Below are 17,364 nucleotides of genomic sequence, written 5' to 3'. Positions count from 1 at the left end.
TTTGAATTTGTACAGGGAATAAATTCCCAAGAAGAGTACCAACAGAATCTCTCCAAGGCCAAAGCCTTCTAGACCACTTCCTGCTATGGTCTCCTTTTGGGTACAAAGTAAAAGACAACAAAGGACCCCTGCCTTATTTGTAAACCCATACCCAGGCTACTAATCACAGCAGGTCTTTTCCAGGAGTAAGCATATCCTTTTGGTCTTGTAAACTGATATGATACAATTTCACAAGGCTCTAAAGTGAAAGGTATAGCATTATCTACTTCATGTAGTTTTCTTTAAAAGATGGTCTTGTTTGAACAGATACTACTAGATTTGTGGAGTTCATAAAATAATGTGACTATCCATTTAGAACTTTTTTTGTGCAGTTCATTGGTAGAAGATAAATGAAACAGTTGTGACGGTGATAGGAAAAACCTACAAAGGGTGCCTTGGACTTCTGAGTAGACTTTTTGATTGATGGCCCAATGATTCATTTATGCTCATTTTTATGACATTCATTACCAGTTAATTGAGAGTGCACGTGGAGATTTAGTTCTTTACTCTGAAGTTCTTTACCATGTGTCTTTAGATATGGTAAGAGAAGGTTAGCTCCAGCTCCTTTCTATTTTAGTACAATTTACTGTATTGCTGCTCATGCCATGGTGGTTTCCATTTTCAGTCAGAACCTCTTACCTCTCTGTATTGCTGTATAATACTTATTATCTAAGTCGATTGATACTTTTATGATTGTTTTGTGGTGGTTCGTATGTATGTTTTAAGTCACAAGATTGTAAATGTCTGATTTAAAAATAATTTTTACATTTCATGTGACATTGTTTAAGCCAAAGCACATCATTCAACTCTGCAATACTCTACCATTGCTCTATTTGATGACTTTGATACTTTGCTTAGTTCTCCCTTCCATCTGAAATTCTGACATCATCCTGGCAAATATCAATGACTTTATAAACAACCACCACCACAACAATAATGATAAAATAGCTTACTCATATTGAGTTCTTTCTATGTGCCAGGCTCTTTTCTGACCACCTTACATTTACTCACCAATTTAATCTTTACAACAGCCATGTATAATAGATACTGTTATCCCCATTTTACAGATGAGGAAACTGAGACAGGCCAAATAACTTTATAACTACTCTTTAAAATTTTTTGACTTCAGATCAAGCAAATTTTGGCTTCATTCTGTTCTAGTAACTCAATACTTTGACCACATCTTCTACCATGTCATCACCTTTATCTTCAGATTTCAAATTCATGTTTAGACCTTAAACTGATAATTTACAGCTCTCACTTTTGTAGTCTCTTTCCATGTGTTCTCCCACCGCAAGTGTCTTGGTCCATTAGCCTCTTTCATATTTGACTTCTTTGTCTTCCTTTTCTACGCTGTGACTTCTGGGGTGGGTTGCCTCAGCTATCTTCTTAATAGCACTTGCAGTATTTAATTCTTCTTTATTATTCTACAAGACCCACTGTGCATATGCTGGCCTTGCATCATTCCTGTCACCCATACTCTCCCTTTTTCACTCTGGCTCATGGAGAAACCTCATACAGTGCTGGGGATTAGTGCCATAGTTGATGTGTAGTCTTAGGTCTCCCCTGAGTCTATCTTCGGTGTCTGTCAGAGCATTTCTGCTCAGTTCCCTCCCCCATTCTCCACAGGCTTTTCTGAAATCTTGACCATTTTGCTCAGGCCTCCCCACTACTCCATACTTGGCACAAACGTTACCCACGGCCTCATGGAAAGAAAAGGCATGAACTCCCTCACTTCCCCTTCCTCTGCTTACAGATGTCTCTGCCTTTTTTCTTACCCTCTTTCCTCCAGTCTCAGGGGAAAGGTTACTTTCTGACTTCAGCTAATCTCTGGGCTTGTGTTTTGGATATCACTGCCTTCTAATCTTTGGGGACCTGCTGTATTGGCTACTTTTCTTTCCCTCTTTCTCTGTTTCCCCAGTTCCTTGAATGCAGCAGGCACAGTCCCACATTAGGGCCTTTGCCCTGACTCTTTCGTTTACTTGTAACACTCTTGCCCTGAAATCTGCTTGGCTAATTCCTTCACCTCCTTCAGGTCTTCGCTTAAACCTTCCTACTTCAGCATGCCTACCCTGCCCTCACCACCTGCACAGCACTCCTCCCTACCACACTCCTGATCCCCTGTCTTGCCTATGCCATTCCTCCTCATAACACTTATTATCACCTAACAGCTGTATAACTATATATTATTTTAATGTCCCCTCTCCCCTACTAGAATGTGAACTTCTCCATGGCAAAGATGTTTATCTGTTTTGTTCACCGATTTATCCCAGACTCCTGGAACTGCCTGTCACACAGTAGGCACCTAATAAATAGCTGTTGAATAAAGGATAGAAACATGCAAGCCTTTCATATTAAACCAAAGTGTGGGGAGGGGAGGAGATCTTCATTCCTGTACCCTTCTAGCTGTCTCTCCTGCCCTCACAGCCAGGTTCTGGAAGCAGTGAGGATACTTGCATTTCCAATTCCTTGCCTCCTAATTACTCCCCAACCCACCACAGACTAGGTTCAGTGACCAGCCCCCTTTCACTGACGCTGCTCTTGCTCTGGTTCCAGCTCTTTATTGCTGAAACCAGGGGGCACGCTTCACGCCTGTGCAGTGTTGAAACTTTGCTCACTTTGCTCGCTCCTTTGTCTGCTTCTGTTTTGGTGGGGCTCCTGCTTTTCCAGTCACTCACATGACTATCATTCATTCAACACAATTTTTTGTATAACTTTTAAAGGCTTTATTTGTTTTAAACATTTTAACTTTTAAAAATTTTATTTGTTTTTAACAACTAGAATTTTGACTACATAATGCATTTCCAGTGTTAAAATAAATAGCAGATTAGGCTATTACAGGACAGTTTTATTTATTTATAATTTATATCACTTATTGCTTCTAAAAAGGAGCTGAGCAGCTTGCCACAATACTGTATATATGGTGAGGCTGTTAAAAAATGGAGAAGAAATAAAAATCTATGTGACAGGAGGGAAAAGTAAATATACAAACACAGATATATACTTGTATAATGTGGTTATTGTAATTTAGTTTTGAAACTTCTGAAAATCAAGGTAATGAGAGAAAGAGAAATTGTACAATTTTTATTGTGGTAAAAGAAAGCTAATGGTTCATCAGGAGGAACTTTTTTTCTAGTAATAAAGTCTAAAGAAATTCTAAGAGAAAAGTGTTATAAACATCCTGATACAAGGATATATGTACTATTTTCAACAGATCTTTAAGTACAAGGGAGAAATGTTCTTCAGAGATATATTTAGAAAAGTGATCTACCTGCTTTTCATGCTGAGAATACACCATGAAAATATAGCTAAAGTCTTTCCTATGTAGGATATGACTAATGTGGTTCAGGTATATAACTATGTAAAGAGAAATCTGAGCATCCCAGCTGAAGACTCATTATCTAAAAACCCAGGTGAGAACAGCATGGGTACTTGTATTCTGTGTTGTCATCTCAGTGAAAACATAGCTATTAAACTTTGGGTATTGGTTTATCATGTGGCAAGATTGACACATAGTTGACACATAGAAAAGTTTGACCTGCATTCTTGCCCAGCTAGTGAGCTGTCTCTCAGGCAGGTAGCTGCAAAGGTGTGGTCACGGGCAGATTTCAAGAAAGAAAGAACCTTGACTCAATACCAAATTTGAATTAATGTCTGATTGAAACTTTCATTTCTACATTGTAGCTGAGCTGAGTTTATTTTAACCTGGACTATTCTGGGGGTAGCTGTTGTCTTCCACTTTGACAGTAGAAGAACTTCAGTGGAATATTGGGTTTTGAGTGGCAGAGTTCCCAGTGGATCTGTTAAAATAAAATTGTAGGATGTAGCTTCAGATACTAGAATGAATTGACTTAGTAGATAGAGTTTAGTATTAACCATCCAAACATGAAAAAATAAGAAAACAATGAATAAAATTACTTTCATTTAGAATAGTTTATTTTAAGGCATAGGACATAGGAGCTATTGTTTCTTGATACACCTCTTGGTTTATGAGAATAAAGTCATGTCGCCAGTAAAAAGGAGAGTCCTTCCTTGATTCTTAATTGCAGTGACAGGAGGACATGTGTCTAATAAATCTAAAAATTGTTTCAGGTTATTTTTGATAGTGGTTAAAAGAAAACAGTTCGGGAGCCTGACTGAGCTAGTCTATTTTAATTGAAAATCTGATCTGTCAGGAAACTTTTCCTGTGCAGTCTGATTCCTGGCATTGAGTTAGAATGCAGAAAGAAGCTTTTCTAATATGTGATCCATTTTGAGCTTTCACAGCTTGGCTCATGCCTGATTTTTATGCACAGAGTCAAAGAACAAGAATAGACATTATATATGCATGCAAAATCATACACACACAAAAATAAATTCTTATATTTTGGGGGCCATTTTACCAGTGTAGCCATGGTCAGTGACACAGAGTATTGGATTCTAAAGCCTGCTTGGTCCTCATGGAACGTGTTAGACCAAGAGATGCAAACTTTAATAATAACAAGGAAATTTTCACAGCATCTTAAAATGGGCTCCCTAGCTACAGATATTTATTTTGTTATAATTCATTCTTTAAAATGTAATTCAGTAGAAAAGATTATCTTTTAAATAGACTGCTTGTTGATATTGTAAATTTGTGGGGATACAGCAAGTCATTTGAGTACTGAATACTGCATTTCTTGGTTTAATTCTATTTTTAGTTGTGACAGGCATGTACTGAATAAAGTATTAATGTATGAGAGTTAAGCAAAGTACTGACTGCAATATAGGGCAGAATGAAATCAGTAGAAACATGAGGAATCAACACAACCTTTTTAGGGAGCAAAGAGAAGGTATGACTTTTAGCTCAGAAAGAGGGTTAGGGAACACATGACTTAATGCCTCCTACTTCATAGCGACAGTTGACCTTGTCCTCAAAAGATATGAACCCGATAGGTTGGAAGGGAGATTGAGCTTCCAGGATTGCATGTTTGGTGTAGTAAGTGGAGCTTGGTAGAGAAGGCTTAAAGTTGGACAGTGAAAACTGAGATCTGGGAAGGAGGTTGGATTGTGGAGGCCCTTGAATTTTTAGGTCATGTTCTGAGGCCATGGAAACCAATTGAAGGGTGGTTTTTTGTATGGTTTTTTTGTTTGTTTGTTTTAGGGTTTTTTGGGGAGAGTGGTGGTAATTGGGTTTATTTATTTATTTTTAGAGGAGGTACTGGGGATTGAACCCAGGACCTCATGTACTCTACCATTTGAGCTATACCCTCCCCCCCAACTGAAGGTTTTTAAGCGGAGAGAGTAACATGAATTGATCTCTGTCTTAGGAATATAATCCTGGCTATTTTCTATAAAAAAGGGATGTCACAGAAACCAACCAACGAAAAAACTAAGATTATTTTGTTTTTGTTTATTTACTTTGCTGAAAGGTCTGTTTGAGAATTCTTCATCTCTTTAGGCTCCTGATAATCCAGGGTACCGCTGAGGGCAAGTGAGAATTGTACAAGATCAAAGTTAAGCAGTTGAGCAAAAATTAAGAAAAATTCAAATGAATTAGATTTAAATGTTTTATTGTCTCTTTATCGTTAGTGAACCCTTCTGGAATTTTTGCTCCATTCCACTTTCCTAATGCTTCTAGTCATATGTCATAAGGAAGGAAAACTGGTCAGAGGAGCAGTCTAGAACCAAAGCTGTGTAAGTGATTTAGAGTATGTATGGTTGCCTTTCCTACTGACTTTCTTCCCTTGGCTCTTTAAAACTTGGAAAATATATTTTAATTTTTATTGTTTTCCTATAACTTCTTAAAAATATTCTGTAATTACTGTTTCTCACTGGATTTTAAACTTGATTTCAGATTTATATAATTGGTTATTTTTAAAAAAGGACCAGGGAGTTTTGAAGCTATAATTCTTTGACGGACATCCATTATAAAGGAGATAATCTTTGTAGTTGTAGGGAAGTAACAAAGTTACACTTGTTATAGTCTATTTAACTGTAGTTCCCTATTACTGTATAAAATTTTAACTCACTTGTGAAAATGGTTGCAGTTTTGCCACAGGACAGTTAAATCAGAAAAAAAAAATTTAGGTTCAGGTTGTTTGGGGAAAGTAATTTTAAAATGTACGTGTCGCTTCCAAAGAAGAATGACTGTTAGCTTTTCCAGTTAGGAAGGCATTTGAAATTAATTTTATCCTTTTTCTTTTTGGTTAATCTGTGTGTCTATTTTGGAACAGCTTATGTGTTTTATTAATACCATTCTAACATCAGCCTGCTGATACACAGTAAATTCAACCAAAATATTTTGACTACTGTCAAAATGTGATGTAAGGAATTAGAAACATGATTAAAATTCCTTTCTTGTCCTCAAGGAACTTAAAATTTACAGTGAAGAAAAGAAAAACAACTTATTGTGCCCTAGATAAGGTCAATGAGTTGAGAAGTGTTAAATAAAGAAGTATTTGCATTTGGTTTGGGAGGTTGGGAGAATCTATGAAGGCTTTAGAAATAGGTAGTATATGAGAAGGTCCTGTAAGAAAGACTGAATTTTGAGAAGAACAAGAGAGGAGGAGGGTACGGTAGGTAAAAGGAACATTGTAGCAAAGGTACAGGAGCAGAAAAATATGAGATGCTTTCAGGAAACCCTCTGGTGAGTGGTTGTTAAGGAATGTGTATGGAAGGCAGTGTTTTGTGGCCTTGTAAAAATAGGTGGTTTTTTTTGCAGAACACATTGAATGCCACTGTGGGGAGTTTGGTCATTGCTTGGTAGACAGTAGAGAAACTTTGAGGATTTTTAAGAGGACAGTGATATGACAAGACCTATGCTTCAGGAATATGCATCTGGCAGCGTTGCGTAGAATGGATGGAGTAGATGAAAATGACAGAACTGTGTAGGATGGTTGTGGGATGGTATGGTGGTACATAAAAGGGATGGTATGGTGTTGGTAGAAATGGAAAGAGATTTTATAGATAGAATGCATGCAATTTGAAAGTTGATTAGATGCATAGAGGAAGCAAGCTTTTTGGCCTGTGTGGGAACAGGAGAATGGTGAGAATATTAAAAGAAATAGAAAAGAAGTAGAAGAGGTGGGGAAAGTGGAGAGATATTTTGGGTTTGGGTAAATTAAATACCAGGAGAATAGCTAGGTAGCGGAGTCAAACACTATTGAAAAGTGTTCATGTGGGGGGCGTTGTGTATTAGAGATGTTAGTATTTTGGTTCCTAGCACTTTATACCTAAATAGTACTTTATGTCTAAATAGTACTTTACATCTAAAACCCAGCAAGGAGGTTTCAGCCTTTCTTGTTGGTTTGTAAGGTAATCAACAGCATTCAACACTTTGGTAGGCCCTGGATAGAACATAAAAGAAGAAAGTTCTGTTTTTTTAATTTAAATATCTACAATATTCAGTAATTGTCAACATTTAAGTCTCTTTTATTAACACCCCCCCCCCCAATATCATGCTGTTTTATTGAAGAAACTGGGTGATTTGTCCTGTAGATTTTTCCGTGTTCTGGGTTTGGATGATTGCATCTTCTAGGTGGCATTTAAATTGTTCCTTTGCTCTCTACATGTTCTGCAAACTGGGGCTTGATTCTAATCAGTTTTTTTTTAAGGGGTGGGGTAAGAATATTTACTAGGTGGTGCTGTTTCCTGTTGTATGTAGCACATCAGGAGGCATAGGCCACCCAGATGTCCCACTTTTAGTGATGTTGAGATTGATGATCATTTGGTTCAGATGTTGTCAGCCTAATTCATACAGTATAATGTTCTCACATCAACCAACCTTTCATCTAAGGCTTATTTAGTAAATAGTGATGATGCAGAAAACCTTTGTATCAGTAAGGTTGGGAAATGCTGACATTCTAATTCTGTCATTTCTTCTGCATCTATCAGCTGAATGTTTTCTGCAAAGAAAAACTTGCCCTCAGTGACTATTTGGCTGTTCTGGAATATAGTTTACACAGGATATACAGACTGGATATGCTCCATTCTTTTGTTTTATTTGCCAGTTTTCAGAATAATGAGGTTTTTGAAAGTATTGTTACAAATCTATGAATTTATATATTTAATGTTTTTCAATCCATATGCAATGTGTATGTATGTATATATTTTTATGCTTTAGTTATCTCGTCTTTGGCCAGAGGGAGCCTCTTTAAGTTGGCACCTGTGTCCTTTTGCCATGACCCCATTCATCTTTGATTTCTTGCTTGTGGTCATACTGAAATGTCCCAGGATCATCTTGAAATTTCTTGCCCATACTTGGAATTAACCATTTTTTCCAAGGAATTCAAGTTCAAAGAGATTTTTAAAGGAATAGAATTTTCACTTTGGAAAGCTATTAAAGAACAGTGCAAGATAGAATACAGTCCTGTAAAATGATAGCAGTGTTCTTAAAAAGCAGGCTATATAGTGTTGTAGGAAATACCAGTGATTCCTGGAGTGTTTGGTTGGTCATTTGGAAGAGGTAAGACTGGAATTGGGCCATCAGGTAGAGGAGAAAATAAGATTCATAGGCCCATTGTAGGAGAGAAATGGAAAGAACGTGAAAGAAAGTGAAAGAACGCGTGTGGAATAGTAAAGGAGCTTGACTAGAGCACAGAGTACTTTAATCTTATAAACACTGGAGAATAAGAGAAGGTTCTTGGATTTGGAAGTGAAATTGAAAGTCATGCTTTAGAAAGGTTAGTATTGCAGTAGGGTTAAGCAGTTGCTTAAAGCAGGGTTCTCAGCTGGAGATTGCAACATAATCTTTAGAAAGTGAAAAAACAAAACAAAACAACATAGGTGGGGTTTATCTCCAAACTATTGAACAGCAGGCTGGGGGAGTCTAGGCTCATTTGCTTTTCAAAAGACCCCCGTGTGGTTATTTTGTGCAACCCCGTTTAAAGGATTGTTGGATTAAAACTAAAAACTCCAGTTAGTTCCTCTATTACAAGTAGGCTAGGCATGAGGTAGTAAGGACAATGGGAATAAGAGGAAGGAAGGGATAGAAAAGTGCAAATTTATGTTTTAAAAGTTTTCATATGGTATTTCATTAATAATGTTAACACTAATAAAAGGATTCAAAGGGAACGATACAAAGATGACTCCAAGATTGATGGTATGGGGCCAGACAGAAATGAGGAGATTGACAGAGATTGCTGGTTTGGGGAAGAAGATAATGGGACATGTTGAGTGTTGAGATGATGGCTGTAAGTTAAAATGAACTCTAGGGGGTAAGAGATGCATCCTATGTCTTGTTTTTTGTGAATGCTTCATTCACTCTATTTTGACAGAGTACTCACATAGTGACTATAGGTCATGCTGTATTGATGGGGAGTGTTAATAACTAAGCTTTCATTTGATAAATGTGATCACAATAAATGTTCAACATATCAAAAGAATAACCGTCTGATTAATGTAAACTAAAATGTGAAACAGTCTGGAAAAAACATTGTAGCAAATATGATAAGATCCATATCAGTGAAAACCACAAACAAACCAAAGATTAATATCAATAAATATTGTAATCATTTGAAACAAACCAAAAAAAGTCAGTAAACCAAGTAAAGGACTTGAATAAGTTCATGTAAAGGATGATTATCCAGGTAAAGAATAATTCTCACAACTGGGAAGTATAATTCATTAATTCATTCCTTCAGCAAACAAGTTCTTTTATCAGATACTGTTTTAAGTGCTAGTAGAGGAGGTCTTGAGCGTTCTGGTGGTTGTATAAGAGCCGGACAATAGACATGTTCCAAAAGACAAGAATTCAGATAATGATAATGCTGTTAAGAAAATAAGATATGGTTTTTATTTTGGCCTTTTCCTGTGGAAAGCATTAATAGTAGTACAGCTGAAGGTTAGCATTCCTAACCTTTACTTAATTACGTGGAAAAAAATTAGTCAGATTTTAAATTCTGTTGGAGTTCCCTGGTAATTGGACCCATAAGTGTTTTTCTTTTTTAGTTTTTTCTTTTTCTCAGTTCTTGAAGATGTTTATATAACAGATAGAGTGCGGACTGAGATCTTTTGTTTTCTTGTGGAAATTACTTATGGGGGTTCTTGTCACAGAATAGTGTTCATTTTGTTCTGTTGGGAGGGAAACTATTCCTCTAAAAAATGTTCACATTTTTTCCTGTGGCTTCATTCAGTAGTGAAATGTGATTTGATTCTGCCATGAGTCAGAGGATAGAACCTGGGTCTCTTGGAACCTTCTCGGCTTATTGTACAGGGTGGTTGTGAGGGTCAAATGAGATACATATGAAAGGGCTCATCGAAGTTAAAGGAATCCCTGGATACCTACAAGTTAAAGAAGCTAGCTAGAGCTTATCTTTGTCCTTTGCTGTTTAATTATACATCATGTAACTGGATGTTTCAAACTGTAATTAAAATATAAAAAGTTCAGTGCATGTCTTTTTAAGACAGATGGGAAGTTACTTGTTAAAGGAGCCCTCTTTAACAAGTAAACATTTTGGGTTTGTTTTCATGTATTACTGAAGATTGACCCGGAAAATGAGACCAATGAAGACGTTACTTTCCAGTTAATATTTTTTTATTTTTAAGTTTAGGGATTTTTATAGGTATGATAAAGAGAAAATGGACCAGGAAAACAATTTACCATCTTTAATTTTCTATTTTTTACTCTTGAGATACAAGATTTATAGAGAAGAAAAGGGATGAGGTTTTTAGAAATGGAAACAAATAGTGCTATGATATAAGATAATAGCTCTTACGCTCAAATTAACCTATGCTTTCTTTAATTCTGACTACCTTGTATGGAATTTTTTTTCTTTTTTCAAAGGAAACTTGAACTTAACTTCAAAAGAAGATTTGATTCTTTATTTCTGGACTGCATATATATAACAAGACCATCAGAATGTCGGGAGCCTCAGTGAAGGTGGCTGTCCGTGTGCGGCCCTTCAATTCTCGAGAGACCAGCAAAGAGTCCAAATGCATCATTCAGATGCAAGGCAACTCAACTAGTGAGTTCATGTTGTTTTCTATCAGTTCTGTCTCATTTTTTTGTCCTCCTCTTTTTCCCTTCCTGCTGTGCTCAGAATAAGTGAACATTTGGGTATTAACACTTTGAACTTTGCTGTTCTGAATGATATTGAGTGCTTTCCCCTGTGATGTTTGCTATAGCATATTTAAATATGGACTGTTTATTTTGTTCCTTACAATTGAGAAGTCCCTGGAGAACTGAACTAATTTAGCTAGTGTTATTAAGTGAAGTCTTAACAGTAGTAAAGGTGTAAGCAGTGAGTTTTAGTAAATGGTAACATGAAATACATCTACTGAGTCTCCAAGATTATTTTTCTTTCTTGATTTTAAATAGCACTTGAGCTTGCCAAGATGGTCTTAACACTTACTCTCCTTCCTTATAATAGTTCTTTGAGTTGAGCAACAGATGCAGATCTAACAGTAAACTTGCAAATTATTACTAAAATTATCAGTCTTTGCTTCCTAGCTTGTTTCTCTATATAATTGCTTAGGTAAAAAATGACTGAAGCTGGGTTTTTTGGTACTTGTAGTAATTACTTGACATGGATTTCTAGGCAGATTGTTACTTAAAATAGTGGTAGGCTTTACTATCTTGAAACCTATAACTTTGTGATAAAGCAGAGTTTTTGTTCTTTCTGACACAAGTTAATGTTGAATTGTTGGGGAAACAATTCTGATCTCATCTATTTGTGGGCCATTTGCCAGTGTTTTGTATAGAGAATTCTCCCAGTGGGAAATTAAACTATATATATTTAAGGTGTACAATGTGATGCTTTGATATGTGTATACATTGTGAACTGATTAGCGCAATCAAACTAATTAACATATTTATCACTTTTATTTTGTGATAAGAACACTTGAGATTTACTCTCACCAAATTTTACATGTACAATACTTTCTTGTATATATATATATATATATATATATACTTTTATTGAAGTATAGTCAGTTTATAATGTGTCAGTTTCTTGTGAACAGCATAACGCGTCAGTGATACGTGAACATACATATATTCATTTTCATATTCTTTTTCACCTTAAGTTACTACAAAATATTGAATATAGTTCTCTGTGCTATACAGTATGAACTTGTTTGTCTATTTTAAATATATTAGTTAGTATCTGCAAATCTTGAACTCCCAGTTTATCCCTTCTGACCCCCTTTACACCCTGGTAATCATAAGTTTGTTTTCTATGTCTGTAAGTCTGTTTCTATTTTGTAAATAAGTTTGTCCATATACAGTACATTATTATTAATCACAGTCATCATGCTGCACATTAGGTCTCCAGAACTTACATCTCATAACTGAAAGTTTGTACCCTTTGATCAGTAGCTCCTCTTTCCCCCTCAGCCCCCAGCCTCTTGTAACCACCATTCTATTCTGTTACTGTGAGTTTGACTTAAAAAAAAAAAAAAAAATAGATTCCTCGTATACAACTTTGAACTTTCCATTACTTTATACATTTCTGAGCTTGCTAAATAGGATTTGCAACACTCTTTTTTTTTAAATGCAACACTGTTTTTTAAAAAAAGATTCAAAATTAGGAGTCTTAACTGCTGTACCATTGTTTTTTGCATTTCTTTGTCTGTGGTGCCATTAATTCTGTGAATTATATATCCGATGAATAGATTGTGAAAGAAAAAGAGATGCAAAATTTAGTATTGAATTGTACACTTTGTGTGGGTTAACTTAATGGTACATAAATTATATATCTCAATAAAGTTGTTTTTGAAAAAAGGTCAGTATTGATTATTTGCTCCTTTCTCAGTTTGAGCTAGGCTTATAATTGAACTAGAGAACAAATGTTTGTGTTCTTAAATGTCACTCATTCAAGCTATGTTATTATTTGTGCTTCATTTTAAAAATTATGTTTTATACACTATATAACTAAATCCTTGCATGAAGCCTCGCTAATCTTCCCTGTGTTGTTCCAGTTTTCATGTAGGTGCTGCTGAAGTGACCACACTAAATCCTAATTATTGAGCCACTTATTTCTCTCTGGAAAATATGTTTTAATTATATACAACTTAGTATGGAGGCATTTTTTGGTCATTGGTGTTGCCTCTGAATATGCTGGTGTTTATCACAAGTTCTTTTTAAAGGTGGACTTTAGGAAATCCTGGATCAAGAGCCAGAACTGATTCCAAAAATATCTACTTTCCTCTGATGTTTTGCATACTGAAATCTCCAGTGTCTTGGAGTTGGATTTTCATTAATAATTGGGATGTCTGTTGCTGCCTTTCTTACAGGGTTGGAAATCTTACTAAAAACATTTAAGTAGAAAGTGAGTATTAAAAGGCCATATCATGAAATGCAAAAGTCAGTTTATTGTATAATAAAAACAGATGGAAATTTTTATTAGTACAAGTAGTAATACTAACGTTTTTTCCTTGATGACAATCATTTTAGAATGCCCACATCTTAAATGGTTTGTAAGTTTATATTCATTGTCAAGGTCAAATAGCAATGCTGTAATTCCCCCCAATTTTGATTTATTTTTATGAGTAGGTAGGACATTCACAAGGTATAAAGTTCAAAAGGTGCAGAGAGTATACAGTACAGACATGCCTCTCACCCTATCACATAGTCAACTGGTTCCTCTTCCCAGAAATAACTTGTGTTAGATTTCCTTCAAGAGATAGTTTAAGCAGCAACATGTTTTTCTAAGGTAGTTTTTTTTCCCTTTTAATTAGTGATAAGGTATAATAATAGCCTATTTTTCAGTCTTGACTGCATTGTATATTTTAAACACCTGAATAAAACTACTCATGTTTATATCTTGTAAAGGTTGGGTTTTTTTTTTCTTACCATGAAAGAATATCCTATAAGTTAATAGGATTTTACTTACCAGCAAGTATCTACTATATGTATAAAGGTATGCTGAGTACTGGATAGAATATTAAAAAAGGTAATCTTTTGCCTGTCTAGAATAGAACTATTAGTGTAGCAAAATTAAAAGATTTTTCTATAGTTCTGGATAGTTATGTGAAATGGATCTGGGTCTGCTTGATTTTCTGACTTTGATATTGTTTTTGATCATCTGGATTAAAAGCTCTCTCAGAGATTAGTGATGGCTAATAAAAAAGGCTAATGGCTTTTTTTATTGATGGCTAATAGAAACCTCTTTGTTTCTAAGATATGTGGCTCTCTTTTTGACCTTATTATTTTGATTGCATAGAAAATAATGTCAGTTTAGGGGAAAAAAGTAAAATTATCCAAATATGGTGTTCACTCTGGATGAAGGATTTCAAATGTGTTTACTTGTAGTAGATAGCAAACTGAAGAAGACAGGAAGATTCCTAGTTCAACATCTAGGGTAGGGCCATAAATTTTGAAGTTTGTGAGGATGTAAGTTCTGTTTACTGATTCTTGTTTATTTCCCATGAAGATCTCTCCAGAATTACTGAAAATATTTGTCTGTCTTTTGATGAAATATTAAAGAAGAAATGCCTAGTTTTTATTTAAAGTAATCAGTATGGTTAGAATAGGCCTGGGCATGTTGTGCTAGTCCCGTGAAAACCAGTCTGTGGACCATCATGCTGAATTACTAATGATTTTTTCCATCATATTTTGTCCAGAATCTTTCTAGACAATAGGCTGAGTGGCTCTGCTCTGCCTTGCTCTTTTTTCTTTTCCTTCCTGTTTTGAGAGTCTGCTATCATGTGAGTCTGTAGGCATCACAGAGTTGCATGTACCATAGGACCCTGCCCTTAAGGAGCTGTTAAAAATTTTTAATAAGAGAGATAAGACATAGCAAAAAAACCTCAATACAAAGTAAAAGTGATCAAAGTGATACTTGCCATAAAAAAGGGGTTTTAAAAAAGTGCAGATGTGAGTTTGGCAAAGGGCAAATATAAAATTCATAGATGATAGGGCATTTCAGCTGGACTTTGAGGAGTAAGATTTCAACTAAACATCCAGTATGTTTGGGGAAAAATTTGGAATTATAGCTTATTAGAACTTAGTATTATATCTGGATAGTTACGCCATCTGACTATATAGCACATTGCCTCTTTGCATTTAAACATTCAGCAGGAGAAATTTGTGACTTTTAAAATATTAGTCTCCTAAAATAAAAATCCTCATTAGATGAATCAGCCTTAGAAGAAGTTTAGTTTTCTAGCCGAATACTTACTTTGTCATGGTATAGAAGGTTTTGGGTAATTTTGGTTCCTTTGAAAGGTTTTTGTTCTTGGAGAGCTAATTAGTTAATCATATCAGAGACTTCCTCTAGAACTGTTTTTTTTTTTTTTTTGAAGGAAAACATTTATTGTGTAACCTTTAACTATTGTACAAGGTAGAATTTTTGGTATTTTTAAAAAGTGTTCTACTTCTATTTACAGTTTTATATGGCAGGTTTTTTTTTTTTTTTAGTAATTTGACTTAATATGTAATCCAAATAACTTTTAAGTGAGAGATTTTAAGTGAGCCAACTTGTTATGTTTAGAAAGTATTAATGGCTTGTTTTGAAAAAAAAAATGGGTTTAAGATTGGGGGAGAGCATGGATTTTGAACCTAGAATTACTGCAAAAACTGAAATGAATTTGCTGTAGCCACATGTGTTAGCCGCATTAAAAGTCTGCTATGCTGGCAAGCTGGCCTGGACTGCTGCTCACAGGGATTATAGATGATTGCAGATGGAATGCAGTGGAATGTTCCTGCCATAAGGTCTCTTGTGAAAAAGTAGAAGAGGGTGAAGAATACTTTAGGGAATGTGCCAAATCTGAAAACTGAGTAGTGGCGGTTTTACTCAGGCACTTTCTGGTCTTGAATATTTTCCATAGCACAGATAAATGTTACTGCCTTGACATTTTGGAGACCAGAGTACATACAAATAGCTTTGTTTAATAATACCCATTATATTTCAAGTTTCTCCCATGTTAGAAGCCTTTTTTAAATTGTCTAATTACTTTAAAAAAGGAAAATGGGGCAAAATTAATGCTCTACCTGCTCACATTTATGGTTAGGTTATATATGTAAATCTGGAGACTTTTAAACTGCATAAATTCTGCTCTGAAAAACAGGAGGTAGATAAAGCTGATTCTCACACGCTCCTTCAGGTGATTAAACTGTGATCTTTTGCTTTGTCTTTAACGTGGGAATCTGTCTTTAGCCTTTTGGTAAGTCTCCTTCATATTTTTATTAATCTTCCTTAGCCCAAGATCATTTTTTTTCAATGCCCAAGTATTAGGTGGGATAAAAGAAACTCTTGTTTTTGTTGTTCCTGTTATTTGAGTACATTGTACATTTTAAAAGGCTTTTTCATGCACACATGTACATTTCTAAACCAAATCCTGTGCATCACAACTGGTGCACAGAATGATTTCATGTTCATTAATGAAAATTTGGGATGGGGGAAGGGGAGGGACAAAATGGAGATTTGGAAAGGAAGACTTTTGAAAGGGATTCTTATATCTGTATGCTTTTTCTAGCATAAATTAATATAACTACATGAAAATAAATGTTAATGCATATACATTACCTTTGTGAACATTCTGGAAAATAAAGAAGAGGGAAAGAAAAGTCACGTCTGTTCTTACCTCTTTATAGCCTATTGCTGCACTTTGATGGATTTTTGTTGTTATTCCTCCTAGGTTAAATGGGTAGAGTCTATGGAATTTTGTATTCTAGTCTTTTTTTGTTGGTCTTTGGTTTTCTTCTCTCCTTAGTGTTACCTAATTCTCACTTGCATTTTTCTCTGGGTTTCTTTATTGGGGTCCATGGTTAGACTTCTGAGTATCTTTCAAGGTGGGTACCCTTTGAAAATATATGCAAAATGTGTTTTGTGCATTTTCTAGGGAGGGGGTAATTATTTTCAATACATGTTGAGAGAGAGCTCTGTCCCCTCAAAAGGGTTAAGAAGCACTAGTGTCACTAGCCTAGCATCAGAATATCTCCTTAAGTCTTTTGCAGGATAAGCCAGGACATAATTAGGTCAGACTAAGTTGTCAACTTTGTAACTAATATTCAGAGTGCTTCACAGTGTGGCTGGAGAAGTAGGAGGCCAGCTCTTCAGCTACTGCTTCTTCACCTCCACATCACATGCTCTAACCTTGGAGATGGAATGTGCAGTGTTTTTGTTTGATTTTTTTTTTAACCTACCCTTTTTAGGATTCATTTGGTGAACTGCATATATCACTCATGCCCAGTCATGATCTCTCAGTAACCTCTACCAATGTAGTGCATTTCACTGAGAGTCACTAAAACTACTGAATATTTAGATACTTAATCTAACAGCACTTTTATTTTTAGAGCCCAAAACTGGAAATAATCCCAAGTATCCATCAGCAGGGGAATGGATAAGTAAATCATGGTACATTTACATTAGCGTATACAGCAAGGAAGAGAATTACTATACACCCATACATGGAAATCATAAA

General features: G+C 35.4%; 1 protein-coding gene across 7 annotated transcripts in view; it reads left to right on the top strand.

Annotated features, from left to right (window-relative positions):
- The window catches only part of KIF1B (kinesin family member 1B), a 135,564-nt gene that overhangs the window by 2,587 nt on the left and 115,613 nt on the right, over nucleotides 1–17,364 (top strand). For all 7 annotated transcript variants that reach the window (XM_074377450.1, XM_074377453.1, XM_074377452.1 and 4 more), the window contains exon 2: nucleotides 10,784–10,964. In XM_074377450.1, the coding sequence (XP_074233551.1) occupies nucleotides 10,859–10,964 (106 nt within the window). In that variant the 5' untranslated portion in view covers nucleotides 10,784–10,858. The remainder of the gene's footprint in view (nucleotides 1–10,783; nucleotides 10,965–17,364) is intronic.

The sequence above is a fragment of the Camelus bactrianus genome, chromosome 13 (genome assembly GCF_048773025.1).
Source record: "Camelus bactrianus isolate YW-2024 breed Bactrian camel chromosome 13, ASM4877302v1, whole genome shotgun sequence".
Lineage (NCBI taxonomy): Eukaryota > Metazoa > Chordata > Mammalia > Artiodactyla > Camelidae > Camelus > Camelus bactrianus.
This window is presented reverse-complemented; position numbering and strand designations above follow the sequence as displayed.